At 45.1% G+C, this 23,328-nt stretch overlaps 2 protein-coding genes across 2 annotated transcripts; both read right to left on the reverse strand.

The window, feature by feature from the left end:
• Positions 1-314: 314 nt before the first annotated feature.
• On the reverse strand, positions 315-5,405 carry LOC118788506 (photoreceptor-specific nuclear receptor-like). The gene is made up of 8 exons (XM_036544524.1): positions 5,315-5,405; positions 3,782-3,932; positions 3,131-3,234; positions 2,257-2,523; positions 1,527-1,705; positions 1,028-1,268; positions 710-815; positions 315-447 (listed from the first exon to the last, which is right to left on the reverse strand). Exons 1-8 carry the CDS (start codon positions 5,403-5,405, stop codon positions 315-317), a joined length of 1,272 nt encoding a protein of 423 aa, XP_036400417.1.
• Positions 5,406-15,280: 9,875 nt separating this feature from the next.
• Positions 15,281-23,283, reverse strand: LOC118788107 (beta-hexosaminidase subunit alpha-like). The gene is made up of 14 exons (XM_036543977.1): positions 22,878-23,283; positions 21,629-21,748; positions 21,188-21,253; positions 20,925-20,971; positions 20,043-20,153; positions 19,672-19,773; positions 19,105-19,237; positions 18,538-18,718; positions 18,148-18,234; positions 17,973-18,045; positions 16,975-17,149; positions 16,003-16,093; positions 15,780-15,887; positions 15,281-15,602 (listed from the first exon to the last, which is right to left on the reverse strand). The coding sequence occupies exons 1-14, from the start codon at positions 23,176-23,178 to the stop codon at positions 15,539-15,541; spliced, it is 1,659 nt and encodes a 552-aa protein (XP_036399870.1). The 5' UTR covers positions 23,179-23,283; the 3' UTR covers positions 15,281-15,538.
• Positions 23,284-23,328: the final 45 nt, after the last annotated feature.

The raw sequence follows: 23,328 nt of genomic DNA on the forward strand, positions 1-23,328 counted from the left end.
GACTGCCAGCACTGGCTAAGAATCTCTATTACAGTTCCACAGAGCCCCTGCACATCAGCAGTGTTCCAGCTCCAGCAGTGTGTGTGGTCCACTCTCACACTGGCTACGTCAGTGTACTCGCCTGTCGCGATTGGCTCATCTCAACGCAGCTCGAGCCCCATTGGATGGCCATGTAAAACTCAGAATGTGCAGCATCTCTGATTCAGATACAAAGTGAAGCACCTCTATCCCTGTCAGCAGATTGGGTCACAGTCACTCTGTGGCCCACTCCATGGTGGGCATAGCCAGGCCAAGCCAGGCTGAGCTGGGCTAGACTAGTTCTTGAACATGTCGCAAAGCAGCTTCTCCATGGGCGTGTTGCCGATGGTGGAGTGGAAGAAGAGCAGCTCGATCCGCTCCGATGCCACAAAGCGCAGAGAGGGCAGGAGCAGCAGGAGCTTCCCAAACCTGAACCCAGAGCAGAGTCAGAGAGTTAGAGCAGAGTCTGTGCAGAGTCAAGGAGTCAGAGCCAGAGGGTTATTTTATCAGCTGCTTTTCTGGCTCTTAAACCAACCATTGCTATTGTGTCAGAATGATTTGTTTACTATCTGTTTTTTACTGTTTTTTTGGTCTAACCTGTGTTTCAAAAGACCTTTTTATGATGGATGGATATGGGTTTATTTGGTTGTCTGGGGAGGGTGCGTGCGCGTGTGCATATGTGTGTGTTTACCTGGCTGGCTGGCTCGGGTAGTGTGTCCGGAGGTGCTGACCCAGCATCACCTGAGACTGGTCCTGGAAGTTCTCCACCTGCTCCGGATCTTTCAGACCACGAGTTTCTGCTCAGCCAGGAGAAACAATTGAGAAACTGGTGAGAAACGGAGAGCTCAGCCGGAGATTCCTCCCACAGAAACCCAGTCATCATCACCCTCATCATTATCTTCATAATTACCGTCACCATCAGTGCCACATGCAGTAAGTGTATCAAAGGCAGTGAGTGTTTTTCAGCGGTGGCACCCAGATACCTGGAAGCTATGAAATGGGAACGCACCTGGTTTGAAGAGGACAATGGCCTTGAGGCAGGCGAACTCGGTGGGGTCGACGGCGAGGGCCCGGAAGCGGTTGAAGACCTCCTGCAGGAGGCGCAGGTCGGCGCCTGCGGGGCTGGCCTTGCCATGCAGGCTGGGGGAGAGGTCAGGCAGGGACAGCAGGGGGCAGGTGTCCAGCGGGAGGGACCACTGGATGGTGCAGAGCAGGAAGAGTTCCGCCCAGGCCTCCTCCAGCAGAATCACCTGAGGAAGCACAGGTAAACATCTCATCTCCAGCGTGGGCTGTAGCTGCCAGCCAGTGAATCACCTGACATGCAGATGTCACTTCCCCATGCAGCATGTGGATGCTCCAGTACCAAGCCTCTCACATAAGATGGACTTCATGTATTAATGGAGTATTAATGAGTAAGAAATGAATAAGACTGGCTGCATTTTGGAATTGTATCTCTAGAACAAGATCTACTGCCTTAGAGGGGGAAGTCACCTGATCAAAGAGCTTACCTGGTCGCGGAACGGCAGGTTGGAGAAGATGGGCAGGTTCTTGGCCCACTTGACGGACACGAAGAGCAGACGGGCTGAGGTCTCGTACACGTTCTCCGGGCTGTTGGGTGGGTACAGGGACATGCGGCAGTCCGAGGCCCTGTCCGGCTCACCGCTCATCACGTCAATGTTCTCGTCCGCTGCAAAACAGAAAAAACAGCTCAGGACCCAGGGTAATCCCAATAATCTTTAAATTAATTTACCAAGATCCATTCTAACTTCAGTGACTGTGCAGAATGTAAAATTAGAAATTGCTGCAGTAACATGCAGTCACAAGTCATGTAAAGTCACAAGAAGGCCTTGATAAAGTGGAAGGAGGAGCAACAAGACTGGTCCCAGATCTTAAACCTGACTTATCTACAGAGACTTTAAGCACTAAATCTCTTTAGTCTCGGAGGGATTTGGTTGAAGGTCGATCCTCTGATCAGATTAGTTCAAGCGAAGATCTGCGGGCAAAATTGTGTTTTTATGGAAGTTGTAAATACATATATATTTTATGAATTGCTATATTTACTGTTACTATTCGCTCACTTAATTTTATTGTTGTTTTAGATACAGGGAAAAGTCTGAGAAAAATGGGACGAATGGGCCGTCCTTGTGTAATTGTCATTGTGAAATTCTTGTGCTAGTGCATTTGATCAGCAGATGCTCTTATCCAGAATGGCTAACGTCGTTGTAATGTGTAACTCACCGTCCTCGGGCTCCAGCTTGGCGCAGGTCTCGGCGGTCATCAGGCTGGCCATGAAGCGGTGGTTGTTCTGGGGGCTGGAACAGTGCTGCAGGGAGGTGGAGGAGCTGATGGCGGAGCTGATGTGGGGCTTGGTGATGACGGAGCAGACGGAGGCAGTCGAGGAGGTGGGCTCCCTCGTGGTGGCCAGGTGCTCCTTTTCCGCGTCTATATCGATGGAGTCCAGGCGCACCTGCGCCGTGCTGCGGGGCTGCCTCTCATTCTGCACCGCTATGGGAGGGGGAAGGGCGGGTTAGAGACGGCACACAAAACCCTGCCAGAGTCGCCTTCTACTGGGCCTCTGACACAATCGCTACTCTCCACAAGAGAATCTCTCTGCCCTGGCCCTGGAGGGCCACAGAGTCTGTAGCCTTCTGTTCCAATCAGGCATGTAACTTCATTTGTACATTTAACTGAGTTCATTTCAGCCCTTCAATTCCATAGCCTCTGCATGACTATAGCCCTCCAGGCAGTAGGTGGGCTAACCCTAATCTACTGGGATCTCTCTGAACTGGTGAGGAAAACACCATTTGTTCTGTGGGTTCTAAAGACTCTTTGATTTCAGGTATGTGCTGCTGTTTAGGCTCAGGGGTGCAAGCGATCCAAACAAACGCTATTAAAGATTAGGCTACTCGACTCTTAGGCTACTCTAGTGGTAAAATGCTGTCACTACGCCTGTTTGATGCAATCAGACAAAGAGACAGGCAGACAGGAAGCCACACTGAGCCAAGTGCAGAATGCTTGGTTGGAGGGAAACCAACACTGTGACTTACATGATATTGTCCTAATTTTTCAAGCCTTAGCAGGAACATTTGCAGTAGAAAAAGGTCATGGTTACCATCCTTGTTCATGCCAGCTTGCAGACACTTCTTGAGGCGGCAGGCCTGGCACTGGTTCCGATGAGCCTTGTCCACTGGGCACGTGCCCAAGCCAGCCTGGCATCTGCACAGGATGGATAAGACACTGTGAGTCAGTGGCTTTTCCCAAACTGGGCAAATGGCACCTGTGTCACCAATTTGACTGCTACAGTGCTATAGGAAATATTTTACATCTTTATGTTTGAAGGAAACTTGACTAGCAGATTCCTAATGCTTTAACATAGAGTAGTTCCCTGAATGTTCCTTTAACCTTACAGAACTGTTGTTATGTTACCTATCTAATCCTTATCAGTTCATTATGCTGTCCATTTCACTGTCTCTGCATGCCTGAAATTATGATGTAACTCAGTCATGTAATTCGGCTTGGATGAAGCAGTCTGCCAAATGAAGGATGATTATAATTCATGATGATTAAAATCAGGTCAAACAACCTTTTTTAATGGATATTTAATCATCACATCGTTAGGCTGAGACGATCATGCAGAGGATGACTTAGAAAGTTTTAATCTTCGGTCCCTGCCCCTCTGCAGAGTAACAGCAGGCAGGTTTTTGAGGGGTGGAGATGGGTAGAGGGTGCGTGCAGGGAGCTCCAGGGCCGCGCCCACCCCCACCTGTAGATGAGCCTCCTCCTGACGCTGCGCTTGAAGAAGCCGCTGCAGCCGTTGCAGGCGTAGATCCCGTAGTGTTTGCCGCTGCTGCTGTCGCCACACACCCTGCACAGCAGGGCGGAGCTCAGGGACTTGCCTGCGACGGGGCTCTTCTCTGGGGAGGGGAGAGAGGGCACTGTGAGCTGTGTAGAGCCCTGCGGTGCTCTGCAGCTTGTGTGTTATGGAACATGTGCATCGTAGACATTGTTGATCTCTGGGGGTATTGCACACTGGAGATATTTACTGTGTACCTCTAGAGATCGTGTGCTCAGTATATTTCAGGAGATCTTACAGAGTGGAAGTCTCCTGTGATTTTGCACATAAGGGATCTCTTTAGATCTTGTACAGTATGGATCTTCTGGTGATCTTGAACACTGTAGATCTTGTACCCAGGAGATCCCTGGACTAATGTTTATATAGATCACCCAGGCATGGACTGTTTTTACTCATTCTGAGAGACATGCTTATCATGGAAACATTTGTGCCTGTAGATAACCCAGCTATGTATGTGTTTAAAGCTGAATATACTGTAGCTGAACGTTCTTGATTGACGGCAACTCACATTAAATGCCTCCAAAGTTCATGTGTTATTCTTCATATTACTATAATCCAGAATTTATTTTGGTAATTTTTTACAAGTTCAATAACTTTCCTTTTTTTGCGTCTTAAAATAATCAGGCAGATCAAGTTCGTTATACTTGATCTGCAATAAAGAAATAAAAATGAACTGAAAATTTGAGATGAAAAAATGGAAAGAGTGAAATGTAAAAAACTGTAAAAAAAAAAAAAAAAGGAAAGTAAAGAACAGGGAAAGTGAGAGTTGAAAAATTGATTTAGTAAAATTTCAGGCTTTGAGATTCAAACAAATGATCTTGTCTTATCAGAGTTTTTCAGCTCTATGTCAGAATTATGCGTACTAAACCTGTCTGAAGTGTAGATAGGTTGGGTGTGGGGAACTGGAATGTGAAAATCTTTTTGTGCTGTTGCGATCATGCCTAATGGACAGATTGATATTGTAAGGGCTGAGCTTGGTAGCTGTGCGCTGAGGCCTCGTTAAGGGGTACCGGCATTTTAACGAGGCAGTAAAACCATGAGAGAATCGGTTACAGTTCCCCATGGGGCAGGTCTACATCACCTCTGTATCACCATAGTATCTGTCCATAATATTCTCGCTACCTGGGTGAAGCATAGAGGTCACATACCATATAACCATTTCTATTGATTGGTGAGTCGAAAAAGCCCATGTTGATGAAATGCAGCCACCCCACAGAGAAATGTCACTGCCTTAGGGCATGTGTGCCAAATTTCACGGAGCTGCGGCATGCTGAGTGTGTTGTATGTTCTGCCATCTTCATGTTACAGCACCTTGTTTGCTGCTGTACTCTGGTGCCACATTTTACTAATTAAATTTGTTAATGTTAGAGTTGCTCTCTTTGAATCTGTCATTTCTTTGTGGATGGAAGTGTCACGCCATTATGAGAGAGAGGGAGGTCTTACCTCCGCGGCTGTCCTCTGAGCCGATGCTCCTTGGAGACCCACTGGAGGTGGATGAGGACGGCATGGATATCCTGGACAGGTGATCCTCCATCAGAGATGGTGGATGAGGAAGTGAGTGGAGATTCCTGGGTGATCGGAACACACACCCTTTGTGAAAAAAATGAAAGCACTCCTTGCACTGGGTCTCCCTGTGGTGAGCTTTCTTCTGCTTTTGTATTTTTGTAGTTCAGATGTAGATTCCAGAAAAGTGCTTTTGGGCTGGTTCTCCTGCAGTGTTGAGGTCAGGGCTCACAGAGAGGGTCAGAGTCTCAGAGCTCAGTGGTGCTGTCCGTCGAGGTGGTGCCACCACAACTGAACCAAACTTCACGAGCTGAGGAGATGCTTTCCGATGGGATCGCTTGTCGTCCGTCTGCTGTCACAGTGCAGGCGGAAAGCTGTCGCTTGGCGGGTTGTTGTGTTGTTCTCTGCCCTTCTCAAAGACTGTGGAAGGTTCAGGAACCTGCCAGTCTGCGGTGTGTGTCCCCTCTCCTTCTTTCTGTGTGGAAGTGTCTGGAACCTGCTCTCTGTCTCGTTGTGCTATCGGGTGAACCTGTATGCGTCGTCCAGCAGTCCTACCTGCGACCTGTCTGTGTGGGACGGTGCGTGTGAATGTGTGTCTTTCTCTCTGGGGGCTCCTGAAGGGAGACAGAGGAGATTATCTCCATGCGCTGTGTAAGCACATCCTTACTGGTCATCCTCTTAATCTTTACTGCCCATCAGCTGGATCAATCAGTCACACTGCAGAGAGTTAACCAGGCAGGGAAAACACTTCAGGAGGAGGGAGAACAAGACGGGGGAAAACGAGGGTCAGGGTTAACACAAAGGCTGGGGCCTGAGACAGGAGCGCTCTGTCTCTACCTGTCAGTCTCCCTCTGTCTCTCCTTGTCTCTCTTTCCTTCTCATTCCTGTTTCTGATGGCCACGTCCGACAGTTGGCAGTGTGGTATAGTGTTTTTGAGGAAACAGAATTGAGAGCCAGAAGGTTGTGGGTCCAGTGAACAGGCCACTGTCACAATGGCATGAAAACCCAGACTGTCTCAGTATTCCATGTTCAGCAGTACACATAGACAGCATGTCAAATGTAAGTCTGTGTGGGTAACATCATCTGCTAGGCAGTTTAAAAAATATCATTGAGTATGATAGCCACCTTTGGACATACTGCATGCAGATGTTTTGAAGCCATTCCATTGGTATCAACCTCTTTCTCCAGTGCCTCTGTATTCAGCACCAGTCTGGCCCTCTCCTAAATTAAATTTGAGTGGTGATTAACCAGTTCTCACTTGTCCTGTTCTTATCCACTTTTTTTGTTCTTATTTCACTTATCCACTAATCTAATTTGTCAAGATGCCTGTCTGTCTGGTAGCTTCCATTTGTCTTTACCTTGTGTTACAGATGCACCCTTCTTTTTGATTGCAAGGAAGAAGTGGTGCTACAGTGCACAATGCTGTATATGGCTATAATGAAAGATCCTGGTAAATGGAGGTGAATTTCATTGTCTGAGCAGCCTAGCATCTCATTAAAAACACCTTATCAGAAAGCTCAAGGGGAAGCAGTGCTGAATATGCATATTGTGCATTATTTTTCTATTTACCCATGAACATTTTGTTTTGCTTGCATGGGAAGGGGGAGTGAATGCCCTCCTCTCACTTCATATTTCATTTGTTGAATCTCCCTCATGACTCGTTAGACATAGCAGTTCAGCTTGGGCGTACAAGTTCAGCAGTACTCCCCCATCTCAAGTTCACTGACATGTGACATGGGATATGACATTTGTAGGCTGTAGAGTCTATACTTAGTTAAATAACAGTAGTTTAGATATAACAGACTAACAAGCATACTAACAAATTGCGAGCTGGCTAGGTTGCTCCTACATTGAACATGTGGTTCTAGCAAGCTGATCTACTAACATTACTTATAGTAGAAATTAGCATGGCAGCTCATGGGGGGGGGGGGGGGGGGGGTTGTGTGATTCCTAAAAGTTCAAGGGGACATTGATGCAAAAGGTTGAGAAACCCTGCTGTGGACTGTAGACTGTAGGCAAAATGTAGGCAAAAAGTTAGGCAAAAATCACCAACTTGCATATCTCAGCTGGCATTTACTTGCTATTGATTTGATGTATGCAGGTTTTTTAGTAGCACATTCATCAATGAAAGGAATAGTACACAGATGAAAATACTGCCCTTGACAAATGTATCAGTACCAGTCAAAAGTTTGGACATACCTACTCATAAAAGGGTTTTTCTTTATTTTTACCATTTTATATATTTTAGAATAATAGTAAAGACATCAAAACTATGACATAACACAGATGGAATGACCAAAAAGTGTTAAACCAATCAAAACTATCCTATATTTTAGATTCTTCAAAAGTTACAAAAAAAATTTTGGAAGTTAGTTCACACATCAAGTTCAAGTTCACTATTTATATTTGTTTAAAAAACAAATTTCAAGCATTTAAGCATAACTCTTTAGATCAAAATGTCTTTGAATGCATGTTTCCCATTATTTTAATCAGGTGTGTTCAGACTTTTGACTGATACTGTATTTATGTATCTATCACCCCAGAATCATATACACTCATTCGTTTTCTTTTCATGCACGGAGACTGGCTGGGTGACAACACTGACACCCAGCACAGTCACGTAAATGGTGGCAAGTGTGTGACATGAACTAAGCTCATGGGGGTGGGCGTGGGTCATGCTACACTTATAGATTTCAAATTATCCCTGCCGTCAGCACAAGCGTGTTATCCTGTTATCATCAATGAGGTCAGGTTTACGTCTCAAGGTTGAACAGAAGCAGAGGTCAAGTGCGGCGGGGACTCAACCATGACAGGACCCCTGGCTGGAGTGACACTGACCCTGCTCATTGCTGTGACCCTTGGAAATGAATTCCCCAGTGTTTTATTTTCTGGTGTTGCATTCCCTAGAGTTGTACCCACCGTGTTGTCTTTCTGCTGTTATATTCCCTCATGCTGCAGTCTGCAGTATTGTGTTTCCTAGTTGTGGATTCAGAAGTTTATTTCCTGGTGTTTTTACCCTGCAGCTGTAGGTACAGTGTTGTATTCTGTAGAGCTGTGCCCCCAGGGTTGCACTCTGCAGTGCTGTGTTGCCTAGCATTGCATTCTTTGGCGTTGTTTGTGACACTGTGCAGTAGCTGATCCTGTTCCTCGCTCATCGTAGTGAGGCGCAGGACTCGGGGGAAACAGCCATTCTGCACTGTGGCCTGCACTGACGCAGTGGGCACTTTGAAACTGACTGTGAGTAATAGAATGATCTTATTGCGTTGGCCTGTCAAATGTCAGTAGAATAGTAGAATGATTGATTAAATACATGTGAATTTTTTTCCAAGTTGAACGTCCACTTAGTAGGTGTATTCTTACAGTATTATTTGGTAGTCTTAAAACTCTCGCAAACAAAGCTAAGCTGCTCAGCCTATCACAAAACGTATTTACTGTGTTTAGCAAAGACAGGGAGTAAGGGGCTGGGAGGGGGGGCACAAGAGCAGAAAAACAATTAGCAGCAAGATTAAAAGACCTGTAAAGACCCAATCCTTGCAGCCAGGCTATGGCCATATGGTGGGTACTCTCTGTCTGCCTAATTTGTGACCCTTGTGTGATTTACTCCTAATTAGTGTGCCGAAGTCAGAGATTTTCTTTGATTTGTGGATTTAGCTTATTAGGGGCTTACACAGTGTCTGGGCGGGGGGGAACCAGCACACAGCCTTACTTGCCTGTTCTGTTGTTTTATTCTCTGCTGGTGATGTAATTGAGGTCACCTCCATGGCTCTGTTGGGGGGCCAGGATAGCCGGATAGCACAACTGAAATCTCTGCTTTAGGATTTGTAATGCTTTCAAGGCATCAATGAACAGATGCCGTTCAGCGATTCTTAGGCTATTCATGTTCTTGTGCCTTTTTGTGCCAAGAATCTGTTTGTCTGTGTCTCTCTCTCTCTTCCTCTCTTTCTGTCTGTTCATCTTTATATGTCTCTCAAGTTTTAACATGTCCATGTTCTGATTATAGACAGACAAGGTAAAGTACTTAGTGTTAGTATAGATTTCCCCTTTTGGTAAGTCACATTAAAGAAGAGCATCTGCCAAATGAATAAAGATATGAGTTTTACCAGGAGCAGTCCATGTAATGGCAGGCCTCAGGATGCAAGTAAAATGAGGACTTATATTGATGTACAACATCAGAGTTGTATGTATTCCATGATTAGACACCCTGATTAGGGGGATTGCTTGGCAGATGGGGTTTTTTGACCTTTAAACTTTGTATTCTTTGTTTAGTCTGGTGACCAAGAGGGCCAGGACTATGACCTTAACTGACCTCTGCATCATAAGCCTGGCTAAGTGGTTGGAGCCACCCACCTGTGTATTTTTCACATGAAGAAGCAATAATGAATCAATAATATTCACACGACAGTGAGTCCAAGTAAAGTAATTCTTTTCATTACTACTTGATTTGTTTTGATAGGTACCCTTCACTTTACACGATTTCTAACTGTATACAGTCATTTCCACAGACACATTGGTTTTTTTCTTTCATGCAGTAGTCGAATGGAGCACAAAAACTAATCACTTCAGCTGCTGTCATCCCCTCAGATCCCACTGCCACATACTTATGGAATGAAATATAAGGCTCGGAATGCTGTGTGTGTCTTTAAACAGTTAACAAATGTCACTGAACATTCCCATGTGCCTGAACACAGCAGCATGGTAAACGGCAGGCCTGTTAGTCTTGGCCCCATTGGTTATCACCAAACTAAATGCATCTGTATTTATGAAAAGCATTCAGGCAAATTTTTTGCTATATCACAGGTGGCTAAACTGATCATATCGTGATTGACAAACACTACCTGTGGTTAACCATGATTTGAGCTCCTGGAAATCAGATCAGACTAATGCCGTATCAGTTTACATAACAAACACCTGTCACCCAGCACTGGGCGGGGGTTACCAAGTGAGAGTTTTGGATTTCTCCCTCTTGTTCAGAAGACTTGCTGAGATGGGCAGGCCAGAGATTATGGCAAGACAAAGAGATTAGGAGGGGAACAGCCTAAAATTAGAATTCAAAGCATGATTAGGTATGAGTTATGCAATAATATTATTAATGACTGATCACTTTATTTCCTGTCCTCTCTGTGTATCAGCCTGAGCTGTGGAAGGTTCCTTCGTCAGAGGGAGTGTTCCTAGGAAATCACAATTCCCCTCTCTAACCTTCACCCCCAGTAACATTCAAACATACATTCAGAGTTCAGTTCACATTATGTTAACACAAGTGCCATTTACTCACTTAAGATGTCAATCAGTATGAAAGTTTGAGAAGGTTTTATGAACAGCACGACCGTTTTTGGTTCTGCATCGTCACCTAAGTGCTTGACATGCAATGAGCAATAAGTCACAAAAAATGAGTCTCTGCTAGTCTCCAGATTTCCTGCAAATGTAATAATAATGTGAACATGTTTCAGCTTGAAATATTCTGAGATCATTACAGTTCCACACGCTTACATTTGCATCTGTGCACATATTGTTGTATGTTCAATATATTGATGTACCTGGTACTCATCATTGTAATCATGTCAATCAATGTGAAAATTTAAATAGGAGCTATAACCATCATGGCATGGCATAATGTGCATTGTAATGCCTAGTAGTGCATTTTCACCTAAATGCCCACTGGACAATGTAAGAAACTAAATCTAAGCATGAAAAGACACTCTAAACATATTTATGATTTTTCATTGATCTCCACTGTGATTACTGCAAGTTTTGTAAAAATGTGTGGAGGTAGGAAACTGGACAGGTGTCAGATAATAAACTGTTGTCTCACTCCATCACTCTGTTTTTCATTTAATTGTTCTGGAGGTCCACTCACTGCAAACGTGATGCCCCCGGTCCCAGCACAGCTCATTGACTGTTGCATAAAGGGGTTGCTGATGCAGTGCGTGAGCAATGGGCAGCAGGGTTTTAGATCTGATCGCTGTTGTGCTGACACTGTAGCTCCGGCATCTGCTTGGTCCCCCATCTCGGGCTGTTACATAACCAGGTGGCAAAGCCTCTCTTCTCTGGCCTCGCCTGTGGGATTTGAACTGTATGGATTAGCCTCTGAACTGCCCGGGAGGGTGGGGGGGGGGTTAAGAATGTACCTTGCCCTGGGTAAAGCGTGTCTGCCAAGCAAATGAATACACATTTGTTGGGGGTTTGTTATATTTGATCCATGTTTTTGCTTCAGGTGGGTCTTTTGTTTCAGCTCGGCTATGTGAGAGGATATTGAGAAAATGGATCTGTCTTTACAAAGCAGAAGTACACACAAAATCAGGAGAACAGGTGACAGGGTGTAAGCTGGTGCGACAGGGTTTGAGTGAGAGCGAGAGGGTTTGAGAAGGTGCAGGAGAGAGGGGATGAGACGACTGGGGTGGCCTCCCCTCCTCACCCCGTCTGGACCTCCCCACCCAGCTGCCGTGCTGGTGTAAGCTGGTGCGACAGGGTTTGAGTGAGAGCGAGAGGGTTTGAGAGAGTGTGTGAAAGTGTGGGAGGATCTGACAGTGTGTGATGGTGTGAGAAGGTCCGAGAGGGTTAAAGGGTGCGAGAGGGTTTGTGAGAGTGTGAAAAGGTGTTGGAGAGTGTGAGAAAGTGATAGGGTGTGAGAGGGTTTGAGAGGGTATGTGAAAGTGTGAGAGGGTTTCAGAGAGTGACAGGGTGTGAGAGGGTTTGAGAGGGTGTGTGTATATGTGAAAGGGTTTGAGAGTGTGACAGGGAGTGAGAGGGTTTGAGAGGGTGTGTGTATATGTGAAAGGGTTTGAGAGTGTGACAGGGAGTGAGAGGGTTTGAGATTGTGTCAGGGTGTGAGAGGGTTTGAGAGGGTGTGTGTATATGTGAAAGGGTTTGAGAGTGTGACAGGGTGTGAGAGGGTTTGAGAGGGTGTGTGTATATGTGAAAGGGTTTGAGAGTGTGACAGGGTGTGAGAGGGTTTGAGAGGGTGTGTGTATATGTGAAAGGGTTTGAGAGCGTGACAGGGAGTGAGAGGGTTTGTGAGAGTGTCAGGGTGTGAGAGGGTTTGAGAGGGTGTGTGTATATGTGAAAGGGTTTGAGAGTGTGACAGGGTGTGAGAGGGTTTGAGAGGGTGTGTGTATATGTGAAAGGGTTTGAGAGCGTGACAGGGAGTGAGAGGGTTTGTGAGAGTGTCAGGGTGTGAGAGGGTTTGAGAGGGTGTGTGTATATGTGAAAGGGTTTGAGAGTGTGACAGGGTGTGAGAGGGTTTGAGAGGGTGTGTGTATATGTGAAAGGGTTTGAGAGCGTGACAGGGTGTGAGAGGGTTTGAGAGGGTGTGTGTATATGTGAAAGGGTTTGAGAGCGTGACAGGGAGTGAGAGGGTTTGTGAGAGTGTCAGGGAGTGAGAGGGTTTGTGAGAGTGTGACAGTGTTAGAGAGTGTGAGAGGGTGACAGGGTGTGAGAGGGTTTGAGAGGGTGTGTGTATATGTGAAAGGGTTTGAGAGCGTGACAGGGTGTGACAGTGTTAGAGAGTGTGAGAGGGTGTGAGTAGGCATGAGATTCTGAGAGGGTGTGAGGGGGTTTGTGAAGGTTTGGGGCAGTTTTAAAAGGTGTTGGTGAGTTTTATTGGGAGTGTGAGGGGGAAGTGAGGACAAGGTGTGGGAGAGAGAGGATGAGACGACTGGGGCGGCGTCCCCTCCTCACCCCGGCTGGACCTCCCCACCCAGCTGCCATGCCCAGCAGCGACACTGTGCCCTGCCCCAGATCTCTGATGGTGAGCAGCTGGCACCCAAAGCCAGCGTGTGCTGATATCAGCAGACTTGAGCGCTGCCGCTGGGCTGAGAGAGATAAGTGTCAGATCGCACCTCTCCTGATCCCTCTGACATGGCTCAGCCTCCTGCGCACTGTTTAGCAGATCCAGTGCCACATTAAAGCAGCCGACCATGTGATCAAGATCGACATCGGCCAGCAAAAAAGGCCGCGTGATCTTACCTCCCCAAAAGCAGCCAATTCCACACCTGACACCCCCTCTCCACAAAGACGTGCCAGCATTACAAATTATAGTTCAAAGTAATTTATGTGTCTTTCAAATGTGCGAGAACAACTAATGTTTAATATGTAATGCACAAAGGAAAGTATGCAGAACTCTACCTCTGGGCCAACAGGCTGGTGTTTCAACATAATACATGCACAGCAAGTGCCCTCGGGTGAAAACAGAGCATTAGACAAAGCACGACTACAAATGGAACCACAGAAGAAATGTTTAGCAGTTTCTCTTTTACAGATAACAAAAGGTAATTTGGGACTATGCAGTCCTAATGCTGACAGGCAGTTTATTACACTACTGGAGAAGATGTCAAGAGGAAAGGATGAAAATAAAAGCCACAAGAACATGGAGTTGCCATGAGGTGTATGACACAGGTTGCTACTGATTCGAAGAGGCATATTATTAAGATGAGGTCAAGTAAAAAATCTTTTTCATAAACCACTGTCTCAATATTTGTCCATAGATATATTGTACAAAGTTTGTCAAACTCTGTTTTGTAAAGTCGTTGAAACCATCTCTATGCTGGCTGTCCATTTTGCCTGTCAGTCTTCATGGGGAATGTGGTGTCCTTGAGCATAAGGTCTGAACGCATTGTTTCCTAGTCTTCAAGCTAAGCCGCTTTAGATATAATCTCTTTGAATGCCAACTGTTGTCAAAGAGTGGGCTTAACCTTTTATGATGTGTCATAGTGTATTTTCATACCTGTGTGATTGTATACGTGTGCACGCATGTGTATGCGCATGTGGTAGGCGGGGATTGCTGCTAAGCTATGCTAACTACACCAGCTTGCACGTGTATGAATGCGTGCACCAAGTCTGTTATGATGACAACTGAACAGGCTTTCTTCTGGGGCCAACACAACTGAACAGGCTTTCTTCCGGGGCCAACACAACTGAACAGGCTTTCTTCTGGGGCCAACACAACTGAACAGGCTTTCTTCTGGGACCAACTACTTGAGTGGGTCACTTTTGTAGTGCCTTTTTGCCATGTAGTGGTGACACAAAGGTGCTGTCACCGCTTTAAGGGAACCGATCACTCAGTTTAATGAATATGTGAGTGAGAGAGAAACTGCGGTTTCTCAGGCTGCTCCCTTCAGCCACAAATGTTTGTACGTCTGGCAAGGTCTCAAGTAAATGCAGCCCCATAACATGCAAATGATCAAATCAATACCCCAAGGAAATACCACAGGCATGCAAGCTCATGTCACTAAATAGGTGAAGTGTTAAGGAGACTTGAAAACATCTTACCCTTGTGCACGGAACAGGTGAACTTATTATGGGGTGGGGAATTACATTTACATTATCTTACATTACATTTTGACAGTTGCTCTTATCCATAGCGACTTACAAAGGCTGAGAGCAAAGTACGTAAAGGACACGACTGGACACATCTGAGCATGTGGCAACCCCTTACACGGCGCTGTGATAATTATTAAAAACATGGTTGAGTGAACACAGTGAACACAAGTGCCTTACACAAGTGCAATACAACATACTCTATAAAAAGACTACACAAACAAGTGGAAAGTGAGTTATGCTTGGAGTTGTGGAGTCATACTGTGTGTGAGTGTCTGTGTTTGTGTGTGTGTGGTAGTGCGCTGGGAGTGTTGTGAATTCCCGTTAACATGATGTGTGCAAAAAAAGATATAAAGGTTTAAATGCTGCTTATCACATTCACCTTAACTGAAAGGTATCATGAGACTAACCTGAGCAATCTGTGCAGAATGTGACAAAGATATTACATTCACCACGCACTGAAAGAGAGAGTCCAGGGAGTAGCCTACATCCTGTTCTTGTAAATAGAGAGTTTTACACCAGCTTATCACCTGGCAGGAAGACATGGCCACAGGATGCTTAAAATAAAAACACTTTAATGATTAAACCCCTGCCTTAACACAATACCGTTTGTCCAGGGATCTCCCTTCCAGAGGGAGAACCTCATCCAAACCTGTGTGGGCGCGGCACTGCAGCCATTATGATCCGGAGCACTTAACACACATCAGAGGCAGAGAGTGTCAATCAAGCCCCTGAATGCACAGAATAAAAACCCACCCCGAAAAGCCTTATCAAATCAGAGTGTGCTTTGTAAATAGGGTCAGTCTGCCGGTATCCTGCATCTCTGTGTCCTCATCTCTTTTCACATCACTGTCACACATCCTGGTACTCCTCCCGACAGTGGCCTACTGCCAAAGGCCCTGCCCGAACCCCACGCCTGAGAGAGGGTACACAAAGCGGAGAGAGAGAGAGAGAGGAAGAGGAAGAGAAAGAGAAATCGGGGGTGAGGAAGTGAGATAAAAAGAGATTGGAAGAGACGCACAATGATGTAGATATCATAACACAGTGTCAATAATCTCCCAGAATCCTCTCTCATACAGGGGACTGGCAGTACCTCAGCAGCCTGCAGCGAAACTCTGCCAGGCGGGGGAAGGCTCTGGTCACACTGGAGGTCTGCTCCTCATCACTCCAGAGCCTCTCAGCTATCGCACTCGCCCTCGGCCTGTAAACAATCACAACAAGACTTACTCTAGGTGTGTGGCTGAGTAGGTGTGGTTGAGCAGTGTTTACTCTGGGCCTGGCTGAGTGGACACTCCTGCTGTGTCTTGCTCTCTTACCAGAGCAGAGGCGAGAGGTTGGCAGCATCCACATACTCCCCCCATAAACAGACCTCTCCACCAATCACCAGCTGTTTCTGCTGCTCAGAGCCTGGAAGAGTGCATACACACACGCACAAATGAGCACTATTTTCTGAATGTTGATGCCATCTTCAGCATGTCTTTTTGTCCATCTAACAGCATGACCTTATTTTTCTACTGTAATCTATTCTTGATTGTTATTTTTACAGATGAACCATTACTCTGATAATGTGGGAGGTCAGTTAAGCTGATGCTGTCCAGTTGCAGAGGGGGAGTCTTTTGTCACAGTTCTTGCTGCCATCTAGTGGATTAAAAAAGACATGCAACACACAAGCCACAAAAAACACAGCAAATCAAAGCCAGCAATGTGATATCCTTTGATAAAGCATGTTGAAGGGCCATTGCACAACTAAAAAAATACTGTCTTTAAATACAGCTGAATAAGAGGAGGATGATTTGGGCATGATTTCACCAATTGCCCATGGTTCTGAGTTTGGACATTTTGAGAAAAAGCATGGACAAAATTCCCTTTGACATGGCCCCTTCTGTTTTTTTACTGCAAACTGGACACAGCACAGGCATGTTTTTTTACTAAAAGAGCTGAGAGTGAAGAATATCTGATCCAGAATGGCTTAGGGCATATTATTCATCTACAGCTAAAAAAAAACAGCTAGAACTGCTGTTTATTCCCAGAACAAAGTAAACTTCAGAGAACCACTTTTCAAGTTCTGTGCCCCAGCTTTTCTTACACTGCTCCAGAAATTCTTCACTGGGTTAAAATGTTCACACACGTAAAAAATGAACCTATTTATGACATACAATCAAACTAATCCTTAACCAAATCAGTGTAGTTTCAATATATTGTGGTTTATCATCATCTGCACAAATTAAGAAAATCCAGATCTTTCCGAAAGCTCTCCTCTCTATCACGCAGCACACACAGGTTCTGACCGGTAAAGGCAAGTGGTCGGACATTGTAGTAACGGGACCAGTCATGGGTGGGCCCGGGCTGGTCCAGGTACCAGGGCGAGGCCAGTATGGCCCGTATACCTGCCCGGGTCACCTTGCGAACCTCACACAGGTAGCAGCCCCCCTTCCACACCTCCACCACTGACAGAGTTCTGGGCTGAAAAGCACAGTCATCTGTCATTGGCTGAAACACACAGTCATTTCTCATTGGCTGAAACACACAGAGGTAAATATCCCTCGTTCTCCTCTCCACAGCCACCCTGCACCCAACAGTGATGAGTCATGAAATTATCCATGACTACAGAGCAGATTTAACTATGGCCTGGATATAGGCAACCTTTGCCCTTAATTTTTACTTATGATTAAGAACAAGTATTAGTTGTTCAATACAAACACATTTTTTAAATAATTTAGTTTATTGCTGATCTGTGTTTGTGAAAAAAAACCCACTTTCCATCAATTGTGTATTAAAAGTCTGGACAGATATTGATTAAATCCAGGCATATCCTTTCATACAGTGTATGCATATAGTTAGAGGGGTCATCATTCTAAGGACCCTAACAATTATACAGCACAGCCCCTGAAAAGAGATATGACTGGTTTTCTGCTCAGATGACCCAAAGCCTCATACATGGGACAAATCAGGCTATTATCTTGACCCTGGGGGGTGACAACATCCATAACATCTACATGCACATTGAGTTCTGCTACATACAGTATACATGGTTGAGGCTGTTGAGCACAGTACATTCCGTTTCTTGTGGAAGCCAAGACACAGTATGCTCAGTCTCTCCAGTGTAACATTCTCACCCCCCAGTGGCAGTCAGGTACGGTGTGCTCACTCTCTCTTGGTAGTTGGGGTAGTTGGGTACAATGTATTCACTCTCTCAAGGTAGTCATTCACAGTATACTTGCTCTACTGTATGTAGTCATGTACAGTACACTCATACCCTTGAGGTTATCAAGTACAGTATACTCACTCTCTCCTGGTAGTCAAAGACATCCTGCCAGACGATGGCCGTCTTGTTCAGAGCGGCAGTCATGTTCACGATGCTGGAAGAATCAGCATCTTTTAGGTTAGAATCCTGTGTCTGTGTGTGTGCGTCTGTGTGGCTGACACATTTATGTGTGCTTGTGTGTATGTTTTTTACTCACTTTTCCATGTAGAATGACTCCAGTTTAGTAAAGTCGCTCCCAAATCCCATCTTGGACATGAACACCCTGACGTCAGGATTGGACTTCCTGCAGGGGGCAGCACAAACACACATGGCGCCGAATTCACTGTGTTCACACAATGCTTGCCAAAGGCTCATTTCACACTTAGAGAGGCGTGCAAAATTTCACAAATGCTCTGGGTAATTGGCTTAATGAGCTAGTTTAGCAAATTAATCATTTGCTTAAACAGGACTGAGTGACTGTTTTGTTTAAATGTGTTGCACTCATCATCAGAGCTTTTGTCATGTTGAAGCAATGGAGATAAACTGCAGGATTTAATGAAGGCTTCAGCCCTGCGTTCACACACAGAGGAGAGACAAGGTTTCATACCAGCAGGTGGAGTCCACCTCATCTCCTCCAAGGTGAACGTAGCGATCAGGGAAGACATCTCTGACCTCCTTAAACAAGCGGGCCATAAACTTGTAGCTGTAGCCGGCAGCGGCATTGACCGGACCGAACCTTCCATCGGGGCTGCCGCCATGGTAACAAGGGGTCAGCAGATTGGGGTAGCCTTTGGGGTGGGGGCAGTCACGCAAAACACAGAGCACACAATGTCTTGCAACTGCACGTTGTGAAGGCTGGGTGACACAATGTACAAAGTTGGGGGGGAACTGATCTTGTAAAATCCAGTCTTATTGTGCAGTGAGTTAGTGTGGCGTACATTTTAACATACTGTCTATTTTTGTCTATTTTCACAACTGGATCTGTGTTGAAAAAACTGAGGTTACATACCTTGCTCAAAGGTATATAATCTCAAAAGTGTCCCAACTGGGAACTTAAACTGCACCATTCTGGTTACCGGCCCAGTGGCATAAACCCTACATTGCCAATAAGACACACATTTGTGGTGTGGGACACAGCCTTGGCCCCTGTTCTCAATCTGGGAGCACGCCATACCTTTTCCCCAGGACTGGGTATGGCCAGGTGAGTCAAACTCTGGCAAGACCCTGATTCCATGCAGCCGGGCATGTGAGATCACCTGCCTCACGTCAGTCCGGGTGTACACGTGGGTCCTGGGGTGGAACGCGCCCTAACCCATTACATATACATTACATTATTGTCATTTAGCATACTCTCTTAAGCAGAGCAACTTACACAGATTACAGTTTTTGACATTTATACAGCTGGATATTTACTTAGGCAATTGTGGGTTAAGTACCTTGCCCAAGGGTACAATAGCAGTGCCTCAGCGGGGAACTGAACCAGCAACCTTTCGGTTACAAGCTCTGCTCCTTACCACTATGCTACACTGCTGGGCATGAAACTCAGGAAAAATGTAATAAACATGCTCCCAAAAGGGCGAATATGATAGACAGTGATAGCACAGAGACTCGTTCAGGTAGGCTGCTGTATCTGGAGACCACAAGTGAGTTCTCCATCTTTCAGAGACTATGTTGTTGGGAGTAGACCATCAGCTGAGCTGTTCACTGGCCTTAGCCCTCAGTGAACCCATGCTGACCCTACCTTGTTGCTGAGATCAGGAAAATATAGGCTCTGGAAGGGGAAGGAGGGGTCGTCCACAATGTGCCAATGAAACACGTTGAATTTGCTGTAAGACATGGCTTCCTGAAAACAAAATGAGCAGTTTAATTAGACAGGAAGATATGCAAGAAAAGCACTATAAACTATATTTAAATTTGATTTCTTTTCAGCTATATTCCAAATGCCCATCAGTTTGCTTCCAGAATCCAAACATCTCTCTGTTCTACAAAGCATCCATTGCTTCTTTCTACGACAGCAGTAAAACAGCATTTATTGCAATTTATCAAGCTATGTTATCCCCCTCACACTCTCTCCCTGTTTGTCTGCTTGTAACAGAATGTGGAATGTATTACCAGGGTCTTCAGGATGGTTTTCACAGGTAAAAAGTGTCTGGAGGTGTCCAGCAGAACTCCTCTATGCTGGAATCGGGGGAAGTCCCAGATCTCAGTCTTGTTGACGTAGAACTGAAATGACAAAAGGAAACTGTCAGATGATACACTACCAGATATAATCAGAAAATGAATTTCTCATTTTGAGACATTACATATTTTTCAGAACAGAAACATCCCCCTGGACTCAGGTATGATGCAAATCGGTATCACAACAACAATAATCCAGATGACTACACTGGATAGAGGAACACACTTATGCTTATTTACTGCAAATGCACATTATGGTTATAGTAATAACTACATTTTTTCTCATATCCTTGTTAACACTGATAAGGATGAAAAAACAAAACAATTAAAGGTGAAAAAGGTAGCAATTAATATTCAAAATGACAGTCAACTCATCAGTCAGCTCACGTATGGCCTAAAGTGGGTTAGTGGTGTGTTTGATCCTCAAAAGATGAACACCTGATATGACCAGCTTCTGACACTAATCCTCAGTCCAGAAGGTAAACACAAAACAGTAGGTCAGTCAAAGCAGGGCCTGACCCCTGACTGACCTAGAACAACTTTAAACTAATTAAAAAAAGTCTATCTTAGCAGCTATGGCCAGATATCATCCCCTACCCCCCTAAGATGATCCAGGGTGTCTGATTGCTCCGCTTTAGCGATCAAAAGCCTCTTTCATGTCCTCCAAAGGGAATGCTTATGTAATGCCATGGGTGTATGAAAAATAACAAGAGGGCTTCCTTCAGGTAATCCCACTCTACTGACACACATGAAAACATGATCCTTTAATGTAGCCTTGTGATAACATCAAGCAGTTATTTCATTCACGTTACTTACAGTATTATGGTCATCTTGGTAAACAAGCTGACTGAATGACTCCAAACCTAAAATACAAATTTAAAATGAAACAAGTACAAAATTAAAGAGGATGTTTCAGATGTCATGTTCAGTATGAACAAAGTTACAGCATCGGAAAAAATATTGTGTAACTAGGCCATGCCAGTAACCTAAGGTGTGCTAATCACTGGCTGGCATCTTTATGGAGGACCCAGGTTTGGACTGGCATCCACATGTGTTGTTTAAAGGAAAGGAAGCAGTACCTCTCAAAGCTCCCCATACCGTCTCAGCTGTCAGTACCCCACGATACGCAGATACACTCAGGTTGTCTGTGGCACAGCAGAAACATACATTACATTCCAGAACTGTCCTCAAGGCGTCTTCCTCTCTACCTGCTACCTGGGAGCTAAACTCAGTCAGGGTCTCGACGTTAGTATGGTCACAGGGGTACTGTTTTGCACCTCAGTCCTTGGGAGAGGACCTTAGTGTCTGAGATGGAAATAGCCATTGACATCTCAACAGGGCAGTCCACTGATTCAAGGTGTGGATAGACTGAGAAAAATGTGACAGACACCAGTGAACCATGGTAATTAGTCATAGTATGAGCGTTCCAAATGCTTTCAGTATTCTGCCTGATCTGCGATGCTTTCAAGTGTGATTTTTCACAGAATTTCACAGAAGCGTTGGGAATGGATTTGGCTTACAGTTCTCTCTGGAATCTGCGTGGGGGTATCCCTCACACCCGCCCTCTCGCACCCGCACCACCACTGAGAAAAGATCCTCATCAGGCCAAGAGTGCCTGCCTGGGTTGTCAGTTCCACTATCTGTAAAACAACAAGAACTGGCTGTAATGAGCTGCCTTTGATTGGCACCTTTATGATGAATTCTTTGTTCTCTTTCAGGTTGCAGGCTTGCACAAGGAAGCTCCTATCAGTAGCCGAATAGTCTTCCAGCACTGCTTACCTCTTGATTCCCACAAAGTATATCCTACACTGTACCTCATATCCCCATTACACAAGTGAAACCGGAAGTACTTACTCTCACGTTACTGTCCTAGATCTTTGTTAGGCACTCTGTGCTTCTGAAGGACGTAAAGTTAAATTGCTCTTGTGCCACTGTATCTATTCTGTGAGAAAAGCTAGTGTTTGCTTTCATGATCATCTTGAAGCACTGTTATCCTCCAAAAAGCCTGTCTTAGCATTTTTCAGTCTGAAGCTTTATCAGTGATGAGTTGCCCAGCTCTGTAATTGACGCTAAAACCCATGTCCAAACGGCAAACAATATCACGAGCAAGCTGAAAACACTTACACGTACTACTTTCACCGCGTTTTAACGCATGATCTTGTTGTCAGTCCATCACAAAGCACCCTGGCGTCACCTTATTGTCAAGTTCAGCGTACAGTGTTACAATGCACTCTTTTCAACCCTCGCACAAAAGCCTTTTTATCTGTGCCTTCAGAATAATGGACAGAACAAGAGAACGTTAAGAGGAATTGCATTTTTCGAACAAAATTACAAAAAAAATAAAATATATATATATTAAAGGGAATATATATATATTTGTATGACATTGCAGCCACGTTGTTTGAGGCCACGAGCAGGCACACACAAGTATGATGTCTTTTTATGTTATAGTTCAGGTTTGTTCATTGCACTTGGTACAGATACTGTAGGTCATTTTTGCATGTGATGCCGCGAGACAAATTTCCTCAGGAAGGCAATTCATTAAAAAAGCATAAAGCAACAGCAACAATATCCATTCTCAATTTTGTTTTGGTTACGAGGTATTAAAATTTAACTTTGTAAGATCTGAACCTATAAACATGTTAATGAGGACTTGTATTGGATTGCCAAGAGACCAGTGAACAGCGTTTAGGAAGGTATGGGATGGGGGGTTAACAATTTAATAATGATCACATTGGCCGAACATTTCCCGTTTGCAGTTTGCCTTACCTTTCCCAGCGGTGTAACCAGGAAACATGAATGAGAAGTACCTTCTGAACGCCGTGTCAAGCACCGAGCATCCCGGCTGGGCTACCGAATTCTTTGCATACCGAAAAGTGAACTCCTGAGGATTTATTGAGTACCGCTCGTCAAATTGACTAATAGTCTGCGGCATTGGCCATACTCCTTCAGTAACAGGCAGCCCGGGAAGTGTAATCAAATACACGAACGAAAGCCACAGAAAAACATGAATCAATGACTCTTTTATCATGTAACTGGTGGATGCGATCATTTCAAAGCGAGCGTTCATCTTTTTTTTAAAGAAAAAGAATAAAAGATTGCGTCAAAGTGGTCGTGACGATGCTAAATCGGTTGAGGATGAATGAAATGCTACTGGCAGCACGCTTAGTCCCGCAGCTCGACTGTGTTTGTTGCTGGAATCGACAGGTTCCAAGTCATA

This window comes from Megalops cyprinoides, chromosome 13 (genome assembly GCF_013368585.1).
Source record: "Megalops cyprinoides isolate fMegCyp1 chromosome 13, fMegCyp1.pri, whole genome shotgun sequence".
Taxonomy (NCBI): Eukaryota; Metazoa; Chordata; class Actinopteri; order Elopiformes; family Megalopidae; genus Megalops; species Megalops cyprinoides.

Bases quoted from the DNA above. Each gene is read 5' to 3' on its own strand.
- LOC118788506 (XM_036544524.1), bottom strand. From the start codon at position 5,405: ATGGAGGATCACCTGTCCAGGATATCCATGCCGTCCTCATCCACCTCC. The intron at 3,933-5,314 runs GTAAGACCTCCC...TCCCCTCCCCAG, and splicing joins CTCAGAGGACAGCCGCGGAG to AGAAGAGCCCCGTCGCAGGC. The intron at 3,235-3,781 runs GTGGGGGTGGGC...CATCCTGTGCAG, and splicing joins AGGAGGAGGCTCATCTACAG to ATGCCAGGCTGGCTTGGGCA.
- LOC118788107 (XM_036543977.1), bottom strand. From the start codon at position 23,178: ATGAACGCTCGCTTTGAAATGATCGCATCCACCAGTTACATGATAAAA. The intron at 20,972-21,187 runs GTACTGCTTCCT...TTTGTATTTTAG, and splicing joins GGTATGGGGAGCTTTGAGAG to GTTTGGAGTCATTCAGTCAG. The intron at 18,719-19,104 runs GTATGGCGTGCT...CCCACCCCAAAG, and splicing joins TACCCAGTCCTGGGGAAAAG to GCTACCCCAATCTGCTGACC.